At 53.6% G+C, this 24,160-nt stretch overlaps 2 protein-coding genes across 2 annotated transcripts in view; both read left to right on the forward strand.

The window, feature by feature from the left end:
• Positions 1-6,925, forward strand: part of VPS39 (VPS39 subunit of HOPS complex) — a 46,441-nt gene extending 39,516 nt beyond the window's left edge. The window contains exons 18-25 of the mRNA XM_082735466.1: positions 608-725; positions 1,225-1,353; positions 2,006-2,108; positions 2,355-2,400; positions 3,250-3,399; positions 3,562-3,696; positions 3,954-4,045; positions 4,816-6,925. Of these exons, the coding sequence (XP_082591592.1) occupies positions 608-725; positions 1,225-1,353; positions 2,006-2,108; positions 2,355-2,400; positions 3,250-3,399; positions 3,562-3,696; positions 3,954-4,045; positions 4,816-4,891 (849 nt within the window). The 3' untranslated portion in view covers positions 4,892-6,925. The remainder of the gene's footprint in view (positions 1-607; positions 726-1,224; positions 1,354-2,005; positions 2,109-2,354; positions 2,401-3,249; positions 3,400-3,561; positions 3,697-3,953; positions 4,046-4,815) is intronic.
• Positions 6,926-8,744: 1,819 nt separating this feature from the next.
• On the forward strand, positions 8,745-22,816 carry PLA2G4F (phospholipase A2 group IVF). The gene is made up of 20 exons (XM_082736538.1): positions 8,745-8,941; positions 9,955-10,027; positions 10,616-10,752; positions 10,869-10,997; positions 11,426-11,466; positions 11,734-11,776; positions 12,253-12,319; positions 14,161-14,330; positions 14,464-14,577; positions 14,790-14,827; positions 15,045-15,180; positions 16,828-16,964; positions 17,223-17,445; positions 18,327-18,441; positions 18,663-18,800; positions 18,899-19,006; positions 20,210-20,404; positions 20,655-20,821; positions 21,596-21,782; positions 22,075-22,816. The coding sequence occupies exons 1-20, from the start codon at positions 8,837-8,839 to the stop codon at positions 22,293-22,295; spliced, it is 2,544 nt and encodes an 847-aa protein (XP_082592664.1). The 5' UTR covers positions 8,745-8,836; the 3' UTR covers positions 22,296-22,816.
• Positions 22,817-24,160: the final 1,344 nt, after the last annotated feature.

The following is a 24,160-nucleotide window of genomic DNA, read 5'->3' on the forward strand; positions in this document are numbered from 1 at the left end:
TTGATGAATGCCTTCTAAATCTAGATAGAGTACACAGGGATAGAAGAGAATGGCGTTGGAGAAAAACATCTCATACAAAGCCACGTTTGTATGGCCATTGATTCAGCCAGGGCCACAGGGCAACCAAATTGGTTTTAGGTAGCAGAATGCAAGTATGTAACTGTAACTGCGTGGGCAGATGTGAGAGTTTAGAGGATTATGGTACAAAGTTAATAAAGGAGCTTAGACTACAAATCAAGAAAATAATCCTCGGGGCACCTGGGTGGCTCAGTCAGTTAAGCATCTGCCTTCAGCTCAAGTCATGATCCAGGGTCCCGTGGGCTCCCTGCTCAGTGGGGAGTCTGCTTCCCCTTTCCTCCCTGCCCCTCAACCCCTCTTATGTTCTCTCTCAAATAAATAAATAAAATCTTTTAAAAACAGAAAAGAAAACAATCCCTAATGTTTCTGGGTTGTAGTCCAAAATTGCCTGGTGGTTTTAAAAGAGCTATCACTTCATGAGGAGACCATCTGGATGGGACCTGTTGGGCCTTAAAAATGTGAGGGAGACAGGGAGACAGAGCTGGATCACAGCATAGAGGGTACCAGGTAGACCCATGTCTTGCCTCAGGAACATGTCATCCACGTTTGGGAGGAGACAGGCTCTCGGTTCCACAACTGCCTGATCCAGCTGTACTGTGAGAAGGTGCAAGGTCTGATGAAGGAATATCTCCTGTCCTTCCCTGCAGGTACCAGTTCTTGTAGAAAGCCAAGTGGCCCTGGGCCTTAGAGGTGACCTGGGACCCGAGGGTGCCATGTGGCATAGGGAAGCAGAACTTACTCTCCTCTGCGGGGCCCAGGTGGGTGGGAAGTTCCTCAGAGGCACCAGGGCAGCTAAATGAGCCAGCACAGGAGACCCAAGAGCTCTTGTCTGGATCTGGGGATCTCTGAGCATCGCCCCTAGGGGAGGGGGAAGGAACAGATTTGTCTGTAAGATGGCAGCTGTGCTGATAAGAAACAGGTTTGCTTACAGGAGCATTTGTGCAGCTTGTTTTTTTGTATCTCAAGCCGATGTTTTGGGGGTCATGCAGAGACCATAAACTAAGAAAAGACCAGCTGGAGCCCACTTTGGGGGCCCTTTCTGATCACCGTGGTGATATCATGAACCCCATCCCTTTTGTTTCTCTTGATGACCCCATATTGCCGTCCAGCAGCAGCCTTTCATACTAAGCTTGGTTTCCTTTCAAGGCAAAACTCCAGTCCCTGCTGGAGAGGAAGAGGGTGAGCTGGGAGAATACCGACGGAAACTCCTTATGTTCTTGGAAATTTCGGGCTACTATGATCCAGGCCGGCTCATCTGTGACTTTCCTTTTGATGGTAATTGTCTGGCTCATGGCCAGAAGCCACTTCAGCAGAATGTAATGCAAAAACTCATCCTATTCTTTTCCCCAGTTCCCTACTCTTCCCACAAGTCAGGGCTGGAGAAAGCCCCGTGTTTCAGGCCAGGGCTGCAGTTCTGTGCCATCTGAAGACTCGCTTTTGTACCATGCGTAAGAAGAGTCTCTTTTGGGTGTGAACCACTTGGCAGTTGCTGGCCAGGTTGAGACCTGTTTCGTGCATCAGCACATGTTCTTGGGCAAGTTCATTATTTAGCAATATTTGTAATCTGGCATTGTTTGTCTGAAAAAGACACACATTTGTGTGATTGATGAGCTCTGGGAGAGCAGAGACCAAATGTTTCCAAATTCTTTCCTTAGCGGGAGTGCTTGGCACCTTGTGGGTGCTTATTTATTATGCACTTGGTCTTTGGATGAGAGTTCTTAGCCAGTTTAGAAGTGATCACAAAAAAGATAGGATAAAGTACTTTCTAAAATAGCTCCCTTCGCCCATTTCTAATTTTAGCAGTTTTCTCCTTGAAAAAAACCCTAAGTAATACAGATACTTTCACGCAGTTGTGTAACAGCTTAGCTTCCCGGCCTGTGCTTACTCAGTGGTGGTGAAGGTTACTCACGTTCCTTCCTCCTCCCAGGTCTCTTAGAAGAGCGGGCACTGCTGCTGGGCCGCATGGGGAAACACGAGCAAGCGCTCTTCATCTACGTGCACATCCTGAAGGACACAAAGATGGCCGAGGAGTACGTTCCCCGCCCCTTCCCACCCCCCAACCCCACCACCATCACACCGCCCAGTGAGACCAGTGAGACCGACAGCAGGTCCCGAAAAGGGAGGAGAGGCCGGAGAGCAAGCGGCCTCCCCTCCATTCTGCCTCCCTTGCTGGCCCCCAGTTGTGACACCATCGTGAGGCTGCTCCCGCAGGCTGAATCCATGACCTCTCTCCATGAGGCTGCTCTGGCCTCGTCTCACCACTTTCTCCCTTTCAGGTACTGCCACAAGCATTATGACCAAAACAGAGATGGCAACAAAGATGTAAGTAGTGACACTGGCCCCAGGGAGCGTGTGTGCTTTCCACTGCCCCTCGCAGCACAGCCCACCCCCTCGGGGGTGGTCACAGGGGACACTGGTAGGAGTGGCTGAGGTCCCTGATTCTGCACCTGTGTATTGAGGAGAGGCAGGATGACCATACATCTTGGTTTTCTCGGGATGGTTCTGGCTTACTGTGGTGGTTAGTAGCATCCCTAACCCCTGCAGTTTCGGAAGAGTCCCAGCTTGTATAATAAGGCCCGACAGTTGCAAGGAGGTGCACTTTTGTGCTCTGTCTAGAATGCACATGGATTTGTCCATGTCTGGACACACTTTTGACTCTCATGCCTGGGGCATGGGGATAACTGGAATCTAGGCAGTAGAGGCTGGAGTCACTGCTAAGCAGTGCACAGGACACCCTCAAAGAAGAATTAGCCAGCCCGGAGTGTTGAGTACTGTGTTACTGGCCCCAGTAGGAAAGATGGTGTCTCATTTCAGGTTAAGCCTCGTCTGCCAAGATGGGATAGGGTCACAGCCTCAAAGCCAGATTCCTGGGAGGGATCTTTTTGAGTCATTTTGCAGTGTTGGTGTTTTGTCAGTAGTATGATGCTTAATAAATGCAAGGCATTTGGGGGTGTTTTTTTTCTTTCTCTCGTGAAAAACAGTCCTTAATTTTTTTATCTCTTCAGTTGACTGACTTTACCAAGAGTTTTTAAAATGTGACAAATGATGAATTTTATGTGCTCCAGGGCAGCTCTTACTAGAGCCCAACCCCTCTTATTTTTAGGTGTGGTCATGCTGGGGGGTTCTGGAAGGCTTACCACCAGCCTGATGTCTGTGACTTGTGTGAGACAGGTGTATCTGTCCCTGCTCCGGATGTACCTGTCGCCCCCCAGTGTGCACTGCCTGGGACCAATCAAGCTGGAATTGCTGGAGCCACAGGCCAACCTCCAGGCAGCCCTGCAAGTCCTCGAGCTGCACCACAGCAAGCTGGACACCACCAAGGTCAGGAGCTCTTCTGGGGAGATGAGAGGCACTTAGGGGCACACTCAAGAGAGGACAGGACAGAGAAAGGGACTGAGGTTGGAGAGCTGTGTGGCTTCAGACTTCTCCTCAGGCTCACTTTTTTCTGTCTCACCCCGTTCCCATCTTTGTTCCTGTCCCTAGGCCATCAACCTTCTACCAGCAAACACTCAGATTAACGATATACGCATCTTTCTGGAAAAGGTCTTGGAAGAAAATGCACAAAAAAAACGGTTCAATCAAGTGCTCAAGAACCTTCTCCATGCAGAATTTCTGAGGGTATGAACCTTCCAGACTCTGGGGGGGGTTGTACTTCTTTAGTATGAGACAGTTACCACATATTCCCCAAAGACAAAAGCAGAGCTTTGTGTTCCTTTAATGCTGTAGCTCAAACTGATGATATAAGCAACTTGACAGTTGCTTGCAAGTGTTTCCATTAGAGGCGTCTGTGGGGGTTGGGGATGAGGCAGCTCTAGCCTCTGCCTTCAGTTCTGTGTTCTGGACGCTGGGGCTTCTATCCCACTCTCCTCTCACAGGTCCAGGAAGAACGGATTTTACATCAGCAGGTGAAGTGCATCATCACGGAGGAGAAGGTCTGCATGGTGTGTAAGAAGAAGATTGGGAATAGGTGAGCCTCCTGCACGGCTGTGTGTGGGTCCCACGCAGGATGGATTTCTGCCCTTAGCTGATGGGGAAAGCATGGCTCTTGGCTGTCTCGGCCACTGTTACTTCTTGAGCGTCCAGAGAGCCGTCCTGTTGTGTGTTGCGGGTTAGCTTTGGAGATTTAAAGACTTACAGCATATGGCACGGGGCTCTTCACTTCGTGCCTGTAGAGCCCTTCCCTTCTGGCACCTAGACCTTGTGATGTAACCAGTGGGTGTGTGTGAGTCGTATGTGGGTGAAAGTTCTTATCTTTTGGGGTGTGCCTGTGAAGGAAGAAAAAGATCTTTCCATCTGCTGCCTCATGACTTGAGTAAAATCCTGGGCCAGCATCATTCTGTTTGGATCATATACTCCAGTCTGTCTCCTCGCTTGCAAAAGCAGGGCACTTTGTCCCTTTTCTTATATGAGTGGAAGAATCCTTTTCTTTTAAAAGACCTAACCTGCTGTCTGTTGTTTGAAGTCGTCTAAAACTTGCTCTGATGAGCAGAACCATCTCCACCTTCCATGTATGTCACAGTGATGACTTAAGAAGAAGCATTTCCATGCCTTCAGACTGCATGGAGCTTGTGCTCTGTTTGTTATTTGACAGAGATGGTGGCTGTGTAAACTCAGAAACTCAGAAGACCCTAGGTGTGTGCCTTCCCTTGTGGTTAGGGTGGGTCGCTTTTGGGAGGGCCCCTGAGTAAGGCGCCTTTTTCAGAAGTCTTCTCTCCTGAGCCATTTTCCTTTCTACAGTGCATTTGCAAGATACCCCAACGGAGTGGTCGTGCACTACTTCTGTTCCAAAGAGGTCAACCCGGCTGACACCTGAGCCCAGCATGCCAGGGACTCTTCATATGGACAGTCGGCTATTCCAGAGTGGGAAAGGAGCACCGGCCTTAGGAATGGGGGGGCTGTTTCCACCACCAGCTGTCTCCCCATTTGGACACTCCTGGCTGCCTTGAGCCGTGGAACATCTCTGAATTTAATCAGACTTGCGGTCTGGTGTTACCAGCTTTTTGATAGAAAAAGAGATTAGCTACACCTTAAATACCATTTGTGTTGCAGGCAGTTTCCGAGAATTTACTACCCGAGAATTTACTACCCGCTTGGACGGGAGGAGGTGGGGAAGGGCATTGTCCTGCCTTTGCACACTAATCACCTGAACAAAGAAAGTGTCTCAAGTGTCCGTAACCGCGAGATTGTTTATGCAGTTTTCAATGAAGACACATGCAGGCCTTGGCTCTGAGCCCCCTGCGCAGTGGCCTGGCACCTGGGAAGAGAGCCGTCCTAGAGCTCCTCTCACCACGCCGGCCGGCCCTGGCTCTCTAGGTGATGACAGTCATTTCTCCATAGTCACCACGACCCCTGTCCCCTGAGTCCTGCCCACTCGTCATGTCCTGTTCAGTCTCCCTTTCGTCCTCACTGTTGATTTTCTTCCTGAGTCTCTCCCTTCACTGCCCACCCCCCACGCTTTGTCTCCCATTTTCCCCACATCAGGAATAGTTGACATAAACAAGGTAAAATGAGAGGTGAGGGGAAGTCTCGATTTCCAGGATACGCTGATAACTGATGGTCAGGTGTGTTGTAAATAGGTCCTTGGACTGAGAGCTCTATGTCTGGAAGCTTAGGAGAGCATCGTCCTCAGTCCCCCAGGGCGAGTGTGATGGTGGCTCTTAAGGACGGCTATACGACCTCTGAGGCAGACCCATGCAGACGCACCTGCTCCTGGGTCACCCAGCAGCTGCCCAGGGCAGGGTGGCTTGGTCTCTGTGAGCACAGTGCTTTATGCTTTGGCATCTTTCCCTTCACAGCTAGTGTCATCTGCTCATCTCACAGTTGGCCTGGCTGTCCTTCTCCAGCTTCATTTTGCAGGGGTTGGAGGACTGCGCCGGCCTTTTGTAGGTAGGTGGGTCTCTGTCACACATAGGAGCGATCAGATCAGGAGATGACAGGGACGGGAGGTGGGCATGCTCGTGAGGTGTGTGGCTATGGCTAACAGTGGGAGGTGGCCGCGGCTGCAGCACACAGGTTTATGAAGGAACTCACTGCCAGATCCCTGGAGCACTTGTAAGGGGCAGAGAATACCCCTCCCTGCCCAGGCACTTTAGGCACCCAGGAGGAGTGTCCAGAATGACAGGCAGAAGACCTATAGGAGCACAGGCCCTGCCCCCTGTCCTCCCTGGGGTTTTGCAGACTCAGTCTTGATGCTGCTGTTTCTAACGGTGGGAAGGATGGGTGATGGTGCCTGGCCCTGACAGTGTTTTTGGTTCCTGGCCTTGACAGGCCATGGTTCTTAAACCGCAGCACCACGCCATGTGGGGGATGTGTTGGAGGCTGCGTGGGGGGTGTTGTCGACTTGGCTTCTCCCAGGCACAGTGCCCACGGAGAGTCTGAAGTACAGAGCGCATGCCCTCAGCATCACTCATGCAGGCAGGGACTCTGCTCAGGTTTGGAAGGCAGAGCAATGCTTCGGAAGAGCCATGTCCCACCTGGCCATACCAACCTATGAGAAGCCATGCTGCCCTTGGACCTGTTGGCACCAGCTGGAAGGAGCTTCTGCTGGAAGCAGCACAAAAGTCATCAGGCCAACCCTCCCTCTGTGTCGCGGAAACCCGCCCCACCCCACCAGCCCTGTCTCCCTGGCTTGCTATGTTTGTATCTTCCACCCTCACGACTTGTGTGGCACATCTGTTTGAAGCAATAGAATAAAGAATGTGTGTTTTCCTCCTTCTGGAATACATAACCCCATTTTCCCAAACTCTGTTCTTCCTTCCCTCTGTTTGCCCTCTGTGGAGGTATGAAGGTGAGAGACAAAAGCTTTGTAATGACTCATGAAGATCTCATAATAAATGTCATAAAGTAATACACCAGCCTATTTGAGTCTCTCCCCACCCTTTTCTGTGAAGTTTGATGGAAATAACAATGAGGAGAGAGCGATGCTAAGAATTGATAAGAATAAGCCAATTAACGATAAAGAAGTCAGAATGACACCTCTGTTCTCTATGTCTTGATCTGTGCCATTCAGCACAGCTAGTGTGGCTGGCTGCCCATAGTGGGACAGTGCAGACATGGAACATCTCCAGCCTCACCAGATTCTGGGGGACACGCCACCGCCAACTAGTCCCAACTCTTCCCCCGTGCACTTCACATATGACGGCCTCCTGCCTCTTCCTGTAGCTCCTACGGACTGGGAGAGTCATGAAAGTTATGGAATTGGTGGGATTGAAGGACCCAAGTATGTTTGAGAAGGTTGGTCTATTTTGGCCAGCACCAGAAAGGCAGTCTAGTCCTTCTGTGTCCCCCTCTTTAGCCATCTGTGGTCATCCTGAGTTTTCTTCGGAGGCACAGGGCATGTGACTTCCAGGAGATGGTATCGTACAGTGCAGAGCTTGGGATGCCAGATGGCTGTGTGTGCCACAGCCAAGTCTGTGCTCCCACTCAGGCCCCTTCAGTGTGGAGCCTGCACACACTGTGTGAGGGTAACACCAGCGCGCTGGCACTCCGGCATCTCTCGGACCCCGGCACAGGTCTTGGCTCTGTGTTCCAAGTTAAGCAGAAATAGGCCCTCCCCTTGGGGCCCGGCCAGTGGCAGTCACCCTCTTCTTTTCTAGAAGGTTCTCATCTCAACGTGCGGACAGGGTTCATTCTGGACTTGAATCACCTCTTTTTTTGGATGTTGTTTTTCTATAGTCTCCACCTCAGGCCTGGGGGAGGAGAGCAGAGGACTAAGTCTTGGTTGACGAACAGAAATTATCTCCCAACAGCTCACTGCCCCAGAGATCTTTACTCTGGAAACTGCCTTTCTCGGCCATCCAGACCACTGTGGTTCACAGACGGTCACGTACCATCTCTAGCCTAAGGCTTACAATGATCAAAAGAGGACTCTCTAAAGCCTTATCTCCAGTAGCATAAGGAGAGGCAGGCCCGCATTTTAGCTGTCCGTATTGATACCGCCTGATGATATCCCTACTTGTTTACCTGGACCATCCAGGCACATCCGCTGCCCCCCGACCCCGTCCAGGAAGACGGCCCCGGGCAAAAGTGACACAGAGTCATGAGGCTGTGAATTTCCTCAGGATACAGATGGATCCTCCTCCCCTTTGGTTGCAAGGCCTAGTGTAAGACTGACACACAGCAGACTGTCAGTGTTTGATGAATAAATGAGGGAGGTCACAAGAGATGAGAAACACATTTGGGTCCAGATAAAACTGAATCAGAGATGTCCATGTTTCTGCTTAAGAGCTGTGGGCAAGGTGGGACTTGAAGGGCAGATGGTTTCAGGACTTTTTTCTAGCTGGAGGAGACAAGGCCCTGTTGCCGCACTTCCTATCTTCCATCCCCTCCTCACACCTGCTGTGTCAGCATTGTCTAGAAGGCTTGTTGGAAATCATAACACCTGGGTTCTAGCCACGCCCACAAAGTCGAATCATCTAGGGGGTGAGGCTCAGGTATCTATTTTCCATAAGCAGCCAGAGGATAATCAGGAGCTAGGGTTGGGAATCAGAGTCCCAGTTCCTCAGCCTCTAGGTGGGGGACTGAGGTGTCTTTTGCTTGAGGGAATTGTCACTTCCAATCACTTCCTGGAGCACACCAAACCCCACCTCCAGCCCCAGCAGGCCACCCAACCCTGAGTCCTCAGGAGAGCAGCCAGCTCCACCCTCCCCACCTGGACATTTCCTGTCAGACCTGAGCTAGCAGTGAGTGTCGCCAGAGGAGAGCAGGGTGGCTCTGGAAAGCACGCAGGGCTTCCAACTGAGAACTGTGCTGCCTGGCCATGCACCTTGGGCCAAGATGGCTGGCAGGCAAGGGGCTGCCCCTCCTGGGGGCAGTGCTGGTGCGCATGAGAGAGAAGAGGGGACCTCAGTGGAGCCAGTGTCGGGTAAGTTACCTGGTCTTGCCTGAGAAGCGTGGACTGCAGAAGCCCTGTGAAGACTGAGGCCAGCCAGGGATTGGCTTCTGATCTAGGCTGGGACCCACTGGCTCTGGCCAGCCTGGTGGAGTTTAAATTAAAGAGGTTGGCCAAAACCTTGCCTTTTGGAAATGATACCCCTTCCCCAAAATTAGGAATGGAGGATGAGGTCCTATGATGCTTGCAGCTGTAGGCTTTGCCCAGAATGCCCCAGCTTGGCTGTAGAGTATCCCAGGGGGATAGGGGGAAGGGGCTTCCTGGGATTTTGAGGGGTAGCCTCACTCCCAGGAGAGTGCGGTCTGTTGTTAACCTCTCTTGGGCTCAAGCTGTTGTCTCCTTCGTGACTCATCAGACCAGTACAAGCTGGGTGACACCTAGTTTCCCTTCACCTGCTGGCCTCCTAGGGCGTGTGGACTTGGTCAGTGTCCTGGTGGGTGGGGTCGATCACCACTTTCTCTTCTCATCTTTAATCTCTGAGGTCCAATACTCTAGCTCTCACTTAGGCTCCCAAGCTCTTGGCCGGGGCAGGAAAGTGAGGAGAGCTGCCCATTTGCGGTGGTGCGTCACAACCGTAATTAGTAACAGTAGCTACATGTATTAAGCACTAATACCAGCCACTTTATAGAACTTCTCATTTAAAAGTCAGCACAACCCTATGAGATTATAAACTCCCGCATATAGATGGGGCAAATGAAGCTTGAGGAAATCAAGCTATTTGCCCAAGGCCGTTCAGCTAGGCCTTGGTGGAGCTTAGATTTGAACACAGCCTGACTGATTTCAAAGTCCAGGCTCATCAACAACTTGTTGAACTCTCAGCATCCCAAGTCCTCTCCGGTCCCAGGCACAGTGACTTCAGTGACCCCAGGCCAGGCTGCTGCTCTGTGAGGGGATGAGGGAAGCTTGAGCTGGGTACCACCGCAGGGAGGTGACCAGGCCCCCTACCTGGCTTCCCAGAACTGAGTTCCAGAGTTCTCCTGTTTCAGCGGGAAACCCACCCATACTATGACCTCCAGGTGAAGGTGCTGAGGGCCAGAAATATCCGGGGCACAGATCTACGTGAGTGATGCCTAATTCCACCCTTTTTCCCCTTCCTTTTCCTGGGGCTTCCCCCAGAGCCCAGCAGGAGCTGGCTTAAGGTGTGTGTGTGTGTATGTTTGGAGAGGGGCAGCTAGTGTTGGACGTGGAGGGAGTGAGCCCTCCCAGTGAGAGAGCTCGGGGCAGGCAGGCAAGGGATGGACAGGAGACTTATGCAGACCTCTGGCTCCTTGAGTCTAACAAGTAGAGCAGTGCAACCTGGGTGAGCATGTGAGGCTGCTGTTGTCAGAAATCAAAGTCTGTTCTCCAGCCGCTTTTTACGCCAATGCTCACCATGGAAGGGGACTTTGTTGCCCTAATCAGGTCCTTTCAGGGGAATTACTCAATAGTCTGTGCAGCCATGTGGTCTTCTAACTGGCTACTACAGTCTTCAGTTGTAAGTGGTCCAGATGGAGTTAAGGACATTGGCTCTCCCCACGTCTCCTCATCCCACACAGGCAACCTTCTCTCCCCCATCGGTTCCTTCCCCTCCTGCCCCAGCCTCCTCCAGGGAACCCTTCCAGCAATAAAAGCTAGATGCTGAAGACCCCTCCCCCATCCCACCTGCAGTGTCCAAAGCTGATTGCTATGTGCAGCTGTGCCTGCCCACTGCGTCCTCCAGCCCCACCCAGACAAGAATGGTGGCCAACTGCAGTGATCCCAAGTGGGATGAGACCTTCCACTACCGGATCCACGGTGCTGTGAAAGTGAGGACCAGCAAAGTGCCTGGGCAGTGGAGGGAGAGAGCTCCTCCAGGGGAGGGAGAGGGCTGCCTGCCTTCCCACCCTGCCTCAGGTTGCCACCTCTCACCTGCCATTCCCAGAATGTTCTGGAACTCACCCTCTATGATAAGGACCTCCTGGACAGTGACCAGCTCTCCCTGCTACTGTTTGACTTGAAAAGCCTCAAACCTGGCCAGCCATACAGACACACATTCCTACTCAACCACCAGGTGAGTCCCCCTGCCTCCCAGAACCTGTGCCAGCAACGAACTGAACTCAAGAGAGGAAGTCTGGCACAGGGTATTGAGGTGAGGGCTCCTGGTCAGCACAGGCCAGGCCTCCAAGACAGACCCTCCTCTGTCCTATACCACCGACCCTACAATGGCTTCCCCTCATATATTTCTTCCCTTAATGGAGCCAACATGTGAGCTCCTTGATGGCAGAGCATTTTGTGTGTCTTAGCCACTGCCAAACCCACTGAGAGTCTGGCACACACAGTCCTAAACCCCTCGTGGAGAGGTTCTCCCTCCTATGCCTGTGAGAAGCCACAACAATCGTCACCTCTTCTAATCCTGGAGCTGAGCAGGGTAGGAGGCTGGGACAGTCTCTGATACTTTCAGAGTTGAAAATAAAATGCTCCCGTGCTTCTTTCTTGTAGGACTCGCAAGAGCTGCAGGTGGAATTTGTTCTGGAAAACAGGTGAGTCCAGGTGACACCCATGCCCTCCTGTTTACACTGAGAATCACGGACGGCTCTGGTTGTCAATCACCAGGCTCTGTACTGGCCTGGCCCGAGAGGGACTAGTGTCCTAGTCCAGACACCCATTTGACTGTTGGCGACAGGCCCACTCCTACCCCCAAACCTGGCTATGCTCCCCAGGCTCTTCCAGCTGCTTTAGTCACATTATTAGAGTAGCAGCTGTCTGGCAGGGAGCCAGATGTCCCATGAGCCCCTTATCTTTTGCAGTCAGGTGCCTGCATCTGAAGTTATCACCAATGGGATCCTGGTGGTGAGTAGGGAAGGCGAGCTTGGGGCTGTCAGGGCTGGGGGTGGGGAAGGACAGTGCTGAGTCCACAATTGAGCCTATCATGCCCCCTTGCCTCTGAAGGTCACTTGAACCCTCCCGAGAGGGGAAATGTGTTAGGGAGGCATCTCCAGGGACCAGGAGCAAGAAGCTCCCTCAAGTCAGAGTGGACAGCTTGGAAGCCTTTCTTGTCCCCTGAGCCCTGGGGCCCCTGGTTGCTGGGACAGCTGAAGACATTGCTATCCAAGCCCCTCCTGCTCCTTCCCCTTTCCCACCAGGGCCACTTCATCTGAGTCCTGGGAGGTGGGCTGTTACAGAAGACTCCTACCCACAAGGCTCAGGCCCAAGCAAATTTGTTACCTGGACCCTGCCCCAGACACCCCTCCTTCCACTCTGGTCTGGGCCCCGTGGAGGGAGGGCCCTGTGAACTGTCGGCTCCTAGCAGCCTCTGCTTTCCTCAGGCTCACCCCTGTCTGAGAATCCAGGGCACCCTCAGGGAAGATGGCACAGGCCCACATCGAGATTATGGTGAGTATGGACCCTAGCCTTGGGGCTTGCCTTCTCTCCTGAGGGGTGGGGGACTGCTGAATTCTAGAAGGTGGGTCCTTCTAGAGGGACTTCAGGCAGTTCTTAAATGTTTTAGCACTCAAAGCAGACCAAGGGTGGAATGGATTGCTCCTGAAAGTAGTGAGTTTCCTGTCCCTGGAAGTGTTCATGCATAGAGGTTGTATCAGTTCCATCACTGCTCTGCCAAAAGCAACCCCATGTCAGATGGTCAGCTGGCGCTTGGCTGATCTAAGCTGGGCTTGGCAGGAGGGACCTGGCTGTGTGCCGTATGTCCCTATCCACCTTCTGTGACCCATGGGCTAGTCGTGTTCTGAAGGTGTCAGCAGCGGCATGAGAGTGAGCCAAATGAGCAGGGGGTTCTCGAGCCTTTGGTCGCATCACAGCCACTAACTGACATTTTACAAGCCAAGACATGTCACAAGGCTGGGACCCTGAAGTCGGAGCGCCAGCAATCCAGTTGGCCTCTCAGCCAGAAGAACTGAAGTCGCATGGCAAAGCGTGGGAGTTCCAGAAGCGAAGAACCACAGCCACTGATGTAGTGTGCCACAGGGGATAGCCACCCGGGGTGGGGGAGGGGTCTGGATGCAGGAGCAGAGCAGAGGCTATGGGGCAGCTAAGGTCCCCTCGGATGCTGAGAGTCCGAGCCTGCAGGCTGAGCCCATGTAATGTTCCAGCACTCACTGTGAGCCAGGTACTGTGCTCAGCATGTCACATTCTTTTATCTTTAATTCTCCTAACAACCCTGTAAAATATAACTATTAACCTCTTACGAAACTGTGGCTCAAACAAGAAAACCACTTAAGGTCCCGCAGCCTCAAAGCGAGAGAGTCAGAACCAAACACAGGTCTGTGGCGCTCGGGGCCCTGTCTGCCTCGGACCAGCACATAGCCATTTCCAGCCACAAACCACAGTTTCCTCATATTCTCTAATTCCCACCCATCCGGGGGCATATCTATCTCCAGGTCTCATTTAGTGCCAAGGAGGGTGTGTCAGGAGAGAGATTCCATGTGGACCTCTGTTCCTGAAGCATCTGTCACCTTGGACTGTTTGGGTGTCTGTTGCTCTCAAGTCAGGTTTAGGGTCTGGGGTCCCCTCTAAGTGTCATGCACATTTCTCTCGGGGGTTTTGCCTCCTCCCCAGAAAGCTGCTCGGATCAGGGTGTGCCCGCAGGCCTCCCTCTTTACCTCCTTCCAGCCTAGGCTGGCTCTCCCTGCTTCTCCAAGCCTCTACTTACCCACTTCTTCCTCTCACCCCCCTCTGCACACCCTGTGTTCTTGCAAGATCTTTTACTGGAAATAAAGGGCAGGACAACTTGCTGCCTATTCTCTCTCTGGCCACAAAACTTCCCCACAGTGGTGAGCACAGAGCTTGAGTGGAGGCAAGAGATGGAGCAACTGCCAATTGAAGACTGCTAATTAATGTAATAATGTGTGATGATTATAATTATTATAGAAATATACTTTATATACTTAATATAATAATCTCAAAATCTTCGGCCCCATAAACTCTGGGCAAGGAGCCCTTTCCCTTCCTGCCTTTCCCCCTTCCCTAGGCATTGTGTGTCTCCCACCCCACCCCAGGTTCCCAGTTCTGATCTGGGAAGCTTATGGGACCCTGAGGATCCTTCATGATGCCTTTGCTATGGGTCATAGAGGCAGAGAGTGAGTGGGGCAAGGAGTTGGCATTTCTAAGGGGAAAGAAAGGGGAGTTGCTCTTCAGGGTGCTACCATCATGGGCCAACCCCCCCCCCCCTCCATTCTCATCCCCTCATCTGGTCCGTCACCTGGGCCATCTGCTCCCAGGCTCTAGGCAGATTCAGCTGACAGTGCCTGGGGCCTATGAGAAGCCGCAGTTCTTGCCCCTGAACTCCCCCAAAGAAGGAGGCCACCCAACCACCTTCACCTTTCATGTGAACCCCATGATCAGCTCCAGGTTGGATGTGGAGCTGGGGGAGAAGTTCAGAGTCATGGAGGTGAGTGAGCCCATAGTCTGGGAAGGCGTGGGTGAGAGAATCAGTCCGGTCTAGAAGGGGCGTCCCAGGGCCACCACAGAGGCATGTGTTCCTTTGCCATGCAGCGTCATGAGGGGTGTTTGCTTCTCTGCAGAGTGGCCCAAGTGCTGAGCTAGAGACCCAGACCAGCCAGCTGGGCAAAGGGGGAATCCCACTCTCTTCTTTGGCCATAGGCCAGGAAGAACAGCGTTTCGTGGTCCTGGGGGAGGTAAGGCTCTCTCTGGCTGCCTGAGGGACTCCTGCCTGCTCTGTGGCCCCCAAAAGAGGGCTGGGGGAGGGACCTGAGAGGGAGGAGGTGAGGTGAGGAGATGAGTCAGCCTGGAGCTTGGGCCAGAACCTCCTGAGTGACAGGGGCTGTGGGGGGGGGGGTTGGAGTATCCCACTTTTGGCACTCAGCAATGGGGCTCTTGTCTCTTTCAGGACCAGGCAGTGGTTCTGCAGATGAAGGCAGAAATGAGGTGAGGAAGGCCGGCTTCAGGAGGAAGGCTCTTGGGCTAGACTGGGAGTGGGGGGGCTCTTCTGCCTCCTCGACTCAGTCTGGGTGGTGGAGGCCTTGTCTGGTACTGATGAGGTCTTTCTAAGGGGTTCCATGGAATGTGACAAATGGGATGGGTCTGAGGCTCTCCTCCAGTGAACAGTTGCCCAGCACCCCACCCCCACCCCCATCTGAGGCAGCTCTGGAGACCTTGACCTGCGCCTTGGCTTTGGCCTGTGTGACGGGGAACAGGAGTTTCTGGACAAGAGGAAGCCAATTGTGTCTAAGGCCCTGCAGCAAGTGCTGGGATTGAGCAAGGCTCCTGACAGTGGCCAGGTATGAAATGGAGGAGGTGGCCCCCAGGTCACCAGGACCAAATCCAGCCTCTTTCCTTGAGAGGACTATGTGTCCAAGAGGTGACAGGAAGCCTTCAGGGAGGGCAGGGAACAGAGGAGGAAGGGGCAGGCCAGTTCACCTGAGCACATAGGCAAAATCAGGAGAGGCAGGACCCCATGTGTAATGAGGGACAAGCAGCCCTGGCCAAGCAAGAGGTATATTAGTCCCCTCAGGCGGCCATGACAAAACACCACAGACTGGGCGGCTTAGACAACAGACATTTATTTTCTCCCCCGGAGGCTGGAAGTTGGAGATTAAGGTGCCATCGGGTTGTTCCTGGCGAGGCTTCTCTTCCTGACCCATAGACAGCCACCTTCTTGCTGTGTCCTCACATGGCCCTTACTCTGAGCTTGTACAGAGGTTAAGGGGCAAGTTCTCTCTTCCTCTTCTTATAAGGACTCCAGTACCATTAGATAAAAGCCCCACTGGTGTGACCTAACGTAACCTGTATAACTGCCTTGTAAGCCCTTTCTACAAACAAAGTCACACTGGGGCTCCTGATGCATGCATTTCCAGAGGCAGAGCACAGTTCAGTGCATAACTATAGACAAAGGGATTTGGAAGTGGAGGGTCTGTGGGAGCCTGCTGGGAGGCAGGAGGGCAGGCAGTACCAAGGGAGAGAGCTCTGGCAAATCAGGAACAAGTTGGTGGCTTCCTCCTGGCTGCAAGTGTACTCAGGATTTGGAGTCATTCCTGGTGCTGACAAGGTGGGCAAGCCCAGATGGTTCCTTTGGTAATGCCTGCTCTGTGCCAGCTCTCCGCTCTGTAGGTGGAGGGTAAAGAGGGCACAGACCTGGCTTTCAGGGAGCTCTGTATCCTCCAGCCCTCCGAAGGCACAGTACACTTGCTGAGCACTGGCCATGGAGCATTTCTTTCAAGACAGAAGAAAGGAGGGCTGGGAGAGGAACCAAAAGTATGGGGGCAGAATGAGCCAAAGCGTTGTGGAAAAACTGAGCAGCCAAAAAGCTTCTAGTCTGCTCCCACCAGGCACCTCTGTTGCTGAAGAAACATCTGGGAGCCTCTCATGTTTGGGGCAGGTCCAGGCTGGTCGGTGGTCTTTGTCATTGCAGCCCAGTGGTTCTCCACGGGGGGCCGTTTCACCCCCACCCACCCAGAGGACATTTGTCACTGTCTAGAGACATGCTTTATGGGTGGTGCCACTAGACGTGGGTGAGAAGGAAGCAACTGGCATCTACTGGGTAAAGGCCTGGAATGCGGCTAACCATACTACAACCTACAGGACAGCCCCTTGGGACAAAGAATTACCCAGTCCCAAATGATCATTAGTGCCAAGACTGAGAAACCCTGCTCTGATGGTTTTGGGTGAAATCCAGTCCGCCTTCCAGTTATGCATTTTCCTGGTGCCATGGTTAAGAGCCATCTCCGGAGTCCTACCGCTTGGGTTTCATAGCCCATCACTTACCACCTATATGACTGGGCCAACCATATTGTGCCTCAATAAAATGGGGATCCCAGTGGTTGCTGTGAGGAGTCAGTGAGAGAAGAGATATAAGGCTCTTAGACCAGTGTCTGACCGTGTAAGCGATAAAGGACAATGGTGGCTAGTGTTGTGATTGTTGTGCTCAGGTGCCTGTGGTGGCTGTGCTGGGCTCCGGAGGTGGAACCCGAGCCATGTCTTCCCTGTACGGCAGCCTGGCTGGGCTGCAGGAACTTGGCCTCCTGGACACCGTGACCTACCTCAGTGGGGTGTCTGGGTCTACCTGGTATGTGAGGTGGGGGCGGGGGGCAGAGTAAAGGAGAGCCCTGAGGGAGCGGGAGGATTCCCTGAGAGGGGGCTGGATTCCTGCCTCCAAGGGCTCCAAGGGCAGAACAGTCCCATGTTCCCAGGCCTCCTTGAGTGGGTGGGGCAGGGCAGTGGGTACAAGGGATGGAGATGCAGGGCACCCACAGACACACCCATCACTCTCTCCCCTTGCTGGGCCCCCTTGCCCCACTGCCCCTAATGTGCTCTCTATGCCCAGGTGCATCTCCACACTGTACCAGGACCCAGCCTGGTCCCAGGTGGCACTGCAGGGCCCCATTGAGTGCGCCCGGACTCGGGTCTGCAGCAGTAAGATGGGGGCGATGTCTCCGGAGCGTCTACAGTACTACGTCCAGGAGCTGGCAAGCCTGGAGGGCAGCGGCCACAGTGTTTCCCTCATTGACCTCTGGGGTCTCCTCATTGAGTACTTCCTCTACCAGGCGGTAAGAGAAGAGCATATAACAAATATACCTGGCTCCTTCCCAGCCCGCCCCACCAGCACACCCTTCTGCCTAGAAGGCTAGGCTGAGACGGAAGGTTTGCAAAGCCAGCCCTTAGGTCTGAGCTCCCCGAGGATGAGAGGCAAGACCCCTGGGCAGGCTGACTGAGCTTCCTCTTTCCTGGCCCCTAACCCCTGGGAAGGGAGAGATGGGTCTGCAGTTCTCGGGTCTGTCTGCATATTCGAATCACCTGCACGGGTTCTCAAAAACACTCAGCCCTTGGCTCCACTTCCGGAGATACCGATGGGGGTCAGTCTGGGTTTGAGCACTAGCACACGTGTGTTTTGAAAGTGTCCAAAGTGTTCTAACCTGTGGGCTAGGCTGGCTGCCACTCCTGCCCACCAGCCAAGCCGCCTGCTGCTGGTAGGGCTGCAGGCCCGGCACGAGCTAGGAGAGGAGAGGAGTCAGAGCCGAGTGAGGGTCTCAGCCCTGGGCGGGGGGCCTGGCCCACTGGTGTGTGGATATAAATCACAAGTGATTTCTCATGTCTAAGAAAAGAATCCATCCATATTTTTGAATGATTTATTTTTTAAAGAGAGTAAACTGGATTTTTTTTTTCAGTATTTCCTTTAAAAAAGGTCATTGATATGCTTTCTGAAACAGCAAAGAAGTGGGGAGAGTGTTCTTAATGCCCCTGGAATTGTACAAAACCCACAGCAGCCTTACCTGCACCTGCAGCCTAAGGCCTGGTCCTCAGAGAGCTATCTCTAGAACACTGGCCTTGGCAGCCCCAGACTCTGGTGGGCACGCTGTCCCCTGCAGGGTATCGGGGTTGGGGGAAGGGAACTCCCCAAAAGCCAAGTGCCTCCCTTCCTACCTGCCAGGAAAACCCCGCCAGGCTGTCTGAGCAGCAGGAGGCCGTCAGCCAGGGCCAGAACCCTTTTCCCATCTACGCCAGCATCAATGTCCGCACCAACATCAGCGGGGAAGACTTTGCAGGTGCCTGGGCATGGGGAACTGGGAAGAAGGTGGAGGGGGTGTTTGGTAGAGGGTGTGAGAGGCCAGTGCTAGGAATGTGCAGATGTGAGCCCTGGAGCCCAGGCTTGCTGCCTCCTGCTCTTGGCAAGTCTAGTTCCTGCTCAGGCACTCAGGTGTGAGGGGAAACCCTGGGGTCCTGGTGGAAGTCCCCGGGTAACATTCCTTTCTCTCTGGGCCCCCAGAGTGGTGTGAGTTCACCCCCTATGAGGTCGGCTTCCCCAAGTATGGGGCTTATGTTCCCACTGAGCTCTTTGGTTCTGAGTTCTTCATGGGGCGTCTGCTGCAGCCCCGGCAAGAGCCCCGGATCTGCTACCTACAGGGTGAGTCTGGGCTGGAGGGCTGGGGACAGGGCAGGGCTGGGCTAGGCCCTCAGATGGGCTGCAGGTGTGAGGGCCCAGGGCCTCGCCTTTCCCCTTAGGTATGTGGGGCAGTGCCTTCGCAGCCAGCGTGGATGAGATCTTCCTGAAGATGGCTGGCTCGGGCCTCAGCTTCCTAGACGGGCACAGAGGGAAAGTAAACATCACAGGTAAGGGTAGACACCCTGATCTCCCCACACTTCTCTTTCTGGCCCCAGGGACCTGGCTGAGGCTCAGAGGATGAGGGAAGGGATGGTGCAGGACTTGGCTGTCCCACTGGGTTCAGAGAAGTCCTGAGGGGATGACTTCTAGCTTAGGGTCTCCAGCTGCCCCGAGGCTTGAGGAGACAGTGTGCTTTCGGGTCTGGGGGAAGGCCCGTGTCAGAGAAGCCAGCAGGAGGGATGCGTGGGTGGCTCAGTTGGTTAAACATCTGCCTTTGGCTCAGGTCATGATCCATGGGTCCTGGGATCGAGTCCCACATCGGGCTTCCTGCTCAGTGGGGAGCCTGCTTCTCCCTCTGCCTGCCACTCCCCCTGCTTGTACACTCTTCCTCTCTCTGACAAATAAATAAACTCTTTTTAAAAAATATATTTTAAAAAGCCAGTGGGGATTGTGAGTGCTCTATGATAAGACACTAGCTTAGAATTCTCTGCTTTGGTTCCAAAGATGTCGATTCAGCCCAGTCCATACCCCTCGGGGTTCTCTTGGGCCTCCTCTTGGGCCTGCTTCTTAAGTGTCCTGTGAGTTCCCTGATGCACAAAATATCCTTTCCACACTTCTTCCCTGGATAATGTCTCTTCATCTCGTAAGATTTAGCTCAGACCTCATTTTGCCAGGGGGCTTCTCTGTTCTCCTCCATCCCTCCAGGCTGACTGAAGGTCTTACCACCAGAGTCCTGTAGCCCTGTGTACACCCTTCATCATTACCCTTGTCTTGAGGCATTGTTATGATTTATGATCTCTTTATGTGCCTCTCCCCTAAGTAGGCCACGAGCCCTGTGGGGCCAGGGCCGGACCTTATTCACCTACGCATCCCCCATTCCTGGCACAGTGCCCAGCACACGGTACTCCTCAGTGGGTATCTAATGGGTGAAATTCTGATTAGAAGTTGTAAGCTCAACTTCATTTTCGAAACGGGGAAATAAAGAATTACTTAATAAATACAAAGCCATAGGCAACTTTGAAAATAGAGGCAACCTGAAAGAAAAGGTCATTTAAAGAGGTTCTGGGAAGCAATGGTCTGAGTCTTAGGAGCTGGGGGAAAGGAGGGGTGAATGTGAGGAGGAGATAAAGGGGGTCCCCTGAGCCATGAGGGCCGCTGGACAAAGGAGGGCCCCACTTCTCACTGTATGTCACCCTCCCACCCCCATCTAGATGACTGCCAGAAGCTCCAGCTACATGACCCCACATGTCTGCGAACCAGGCTCTTCACCCCCCAGGGCCCCTTCTCCCAGGCTATGCTGGACCTATTCACCTCCCGCTTTACCTCTGCGGAGAACTTTAATTTCACCAGGGGCCTCTGCCTACACAAAGACTATGTCTTCGGCCAGGAGTTCACGGCCTGGAAAGGTGGGTGCTGCTGTGGATGGGGAGCCCCCGCCGCCTGGGGCCCGCGCTGCCTTTTCCCCTAGGGACTGGGCTGTGGGCTCCTGCTGCCCAGTGGCTGAGGGGGAAGGACTGGGATGTCTGTGAGGAGGCAGAGCCAGGGGCTGGGGTGGGAGACTCTGGTGCCATCAGAAGCAGTGGAGGAGAGATCTCTACAGAGAGGGGCCATCCCAGTGTGAAGAGAAGAGCAAGCAAGCATCTGTCCCTGTTGCAGCCACGCACCCCGACGCCTTTCCCAACCAGCTCACTCCCATGCGGGACTGCCTGTGCCTGGTGGATGGGGGCTTTGCCATCAACTCTCCCTTCCCCCTGAACCTGCTGCCCCAGAGAGCGGTAGACCTCATTCTGTCCTTTGACTACTCCCTGGAAGCCCCTTTTGAGGTAAAGTGTGTGGTGGGGAGGAATTGAGGTTCTCCGTGGAGGAGGCCTGCCTGGGCATTTCGGGATTGCCCTTTGTGCGTTCCAATCTGCGGGCCGGTACCTTGTGAAGATTTTAGTGATACTGGTCTCCCCAGCTGGAGGAGGGGGATTGCTGAGGCCATGGGATGGAGTGGGATTCAGGAGAAGAGGCCAAAGGCGGTCCTTGGAAGTCTTCCAGCCTGTTCTGGCCCCTGCCTGTTTCTGAAAGCATTCTTGGCTCCTGTCTGGACCTGTGTTGGGGTCTGCTGTCCCTTAGTTACTGTGGTAACAACAGAGCCATCAGCTTCCCAGGGGCGCCTCCAGTGGCAGCTCTCTCAAGCCCTGTGGGGTAGCGGACAGGTTCCATCATCTGGATGAGGGTTCTGGTTGGGCTGCTGGCTTCCTTCTCCTCCTTATCCTCCTGGGTGTAAGGAAAGCCTGGGGTTAGACAATGCATAAAGCCTCTTCCCATGGGACCTTCTGTAAGCATTCCATCTCCACCTGGTGACATTGAAATCTGCCCCTAAGAGGAAGGAAGAAGAAGGGAAGAAGTAGGTGGTTACGGGAGAAAGGACCATGAGGACGTCGTCATTGGTCTGCACAACCATCCCACTAGAGTTAGTCTGTTTTCATTTTGTAAACAAAGAAACAGGCTCAGAGAAGCCCGGTCACCTGCCTGTAGTCATTCAGCCAGCAGGGGGGCTGCGCGAGCACAGGGGGTAGGAAGCGGGGTTAGAAGCTGGCTTTCTTGCCCAGGTCTTACAGATGACAGAGCAGTACTGTCTGGACCGAGGCATCCCCTTCCCAAGGATTGAGGTGCTCCCTGAGGACTTGGAGGAGCCCCGCGAGTGCTACCTGTTTACCAAGGCTGAGGACCCCCGCTCACCCATCGTGCTGCACTTCCCCCTTGTCAACCGGACCTTCCGTACACACCTGGCCCCAGGTGAGGGGAGCCCCTGAGCTGGGGTCTGGTGGTGGGGTGTTGTGCTGAGAGCAGACTTCTGGGACAATGTCCCAAAGCATGCCTCTCTGAGGGCCCGAGCCGGCCACTGCTGCCCTCTGCTTCCAGGGCCTCAGCATTCACACCGGCCCAGCTCCTCCTGATGGTCGGGAGAGACAGGAAATGTGGGTCCAGCCAGGTCTCCTAGGGCCGCGGGGGGAGAAGCTTCTGGGCTGGCAGCTCCTAGCCCCAGAGTGCTCCCCAGTGTGGCCTTCACTCCGCTTCCCACCCACAGGTATGGAGCGACAAACAGCTGAGGAGAAGGCCTGCGGGGACTTTGTCATCAACGGGTCAGACACTCCCTACGGCATGATGAACTTCACCTATGAGCCCGAGGAGTTTGAGCGGCTGGTGGCTCTTAGCCGATACAATGTTCTGAACAATGCGGAGACCCTGAGGCATGCCCTCTGGCTGGCTCTGGAACAGCGGCAGGCTGGGGACAGGGCTGGGGCCTGACAGGGCTGGAGGGGGAGTATCATGAGAGAGGGAAGCGACCCTGGGCTCCAGATCAGGGCTGGAGAGAGAGGAGTGGTAGACAAAGAGGGGCTCCTGCTTCCCATATTACAGGGACCCGCTTTAGGCCCTTCAGGCCCCAGAAAGCTCCTGCCAAACAGCAGCTTGGCTTTGGAGCTGGGCCCTTCTCATAAGTGTTTCTGGGTGATGATGGCACTGTATCTCTCTCCGGGACTCTTGGGAATGGGAGACAGAGGTGAGCAGTGCTCATTCTGCACTGGAGTGTAGAGGGAATTGGGCAACAGTCTAGCCCCAGAGACTGCCCCAAACCTAGAAGGCCCTTAGAGGGCCCAGGTCTACAGACCCTCACCAGACCAGGAGCTGTGAGTGCTGAGGCCCAGGTACCTCTCCTGAAGCCGAGACCGAAAGCAAAGATTCCTCCATCTAACCCACACTTTTGCAAATGGTCAGGCTCCTGGATGCAGGGCTTGTGCTATTATGAATAAATAATTATTATGAATAAAGCCTCCCAGGCTGCCAGTTTGGATCCCTAACTCCATCCTTCAGCCTGCTGAGTCTCCTTTGCCTCTAGCTTCCCTGTCTCCTCACTGCTCGCCATCCGTCTTTGCTTAGCCTCCTGAAGGCTGGGGGATAGTACCCCATCCTGGCAGAGCTGATAGGTGTGCTGATGTCTCCCCGTTAGTCACTGATGCTTCAGTCTTCAGACTTGGGCCACACTCTCTTTTTGTGTACACAGCTGCCACTTCCTCCAAATAGGGTTGCCATTCCCAGAGGCTTGCTGGGTGTGTCTGGAGGGTATGTTCGTTGAAGAGGGAGCAGAGGAAGTGTGTGCCTCAAGTGTGTGTGTGTGTGTTCCTAGTGAGGATGGGGTGGGTGAGCACCTGTCTATTGGCCAGGGTGGGACAGTGATAGAGGGCACCTGGCTGGGAACTCAGAGGCCTGGGTTCCTGCCTCTTCCATGGACACATGCTATGGGCTTCAACCTTCCTTCTCCATCCTCTCGAGGACAAAAGTCACAGTTGTTTTTTCAACCAGGGACACCTATTAGAGGAAGCCACCCCTATCCCACCTCTAGGAAGAAAATCTTTATTCTGGCTCCCAGCTGGGAGGAAGGTAGTTAGATCTCAGCCTGTACCCCCAGCCTGGTTTGACCTGGGACCACCAGGCCTCCAGCTGGACATGAGCAGGAGGGCTGAAGGAGCCAGGCCTCAGAAGGGCCAGTGCTTTGGGCTGGAATGGAGTGGGGGGCAGTTTCGTTCTCTCCTACCTCCTCACCATCACTGCCCATCAGAGACTACCATTGCTGTCTAGGCTCAGCAATGAGAAGTTTCCTTTGAGGTAGCCCCAGGCTGGCCCCTGAACTCCTGCTACGGCCCCTGTCATCACTCCTGTTGTGATGACATCATCAGTAACTTATTAAGACCCCCACAGAGTTCATAACTTAGGACTTTGTGGAGTTCTTAGAACTTGGAACTCAGAGAGTTCTGAGTACTTAGATCCTCATTGAGCTCAAAACAGAACCTTCAGTCAGTCTGCCTTTAATGCCTCAGATAGCTGCAGGCTGTCTCTGGCTCCCAGGGGGTAGAGATTTCTGTCTGTTTTGTTTGCTGCTATATCGTCAGTATTTAGAGCAGTGGCTGGCAGGTAGTAGATGCTCAACAAATATTTGAAAATACATGAATGGGATCCTACACTCTCAAGGGATGGATCATTAACCCCCAACCATGAGAAGATGTACATCACTGTCCTCCAGTTGTTCTTAACCCATTTGGACCTTTTGGAAAAGCTGATGAGAGCCATGGACCCACTCCCAAGAAAATGCACACACATATGCAAAATTGCCTACA

The sequence above is a fragment of the Mustela nivalis genome (genome assembly GCF_964662115.1).
Source record: "Mustela nivalis genome assembly, chromosome: 6".
In the NCBI taxonomy this organism is placed as follows: Eukaryota; Metazoa; Chordata; class Mammalia; order Carnivora; family Mustelidae; genus Mustela; species Mustela nivalis.

Bases quoted from the DNA above. Each gene is read 5' to 3' on its own strand.
- PLA2G4F (XM_082736538.1), top strand. From the start codon at position 8,837: ATGCACCTTGGGCCAAGATGGCTGGCAGGCAAGGGGCTGCCCCTCCTG. The intron at 10,028-10,615 runs GTGAGTGATGCC...TCCCACCTGCAG, and splicing joins TATCCGGGGCACAGATCTAC to TGTCCAAAGCTGATTGCTAT. The intron at 14,828-15,044 runs GTGAGGAAGGCC...CATCTGAGGCAG, and splicing joins CAGATGAAGGCAGAAATGAG to CTCTGGAGACCTTGACCTGC.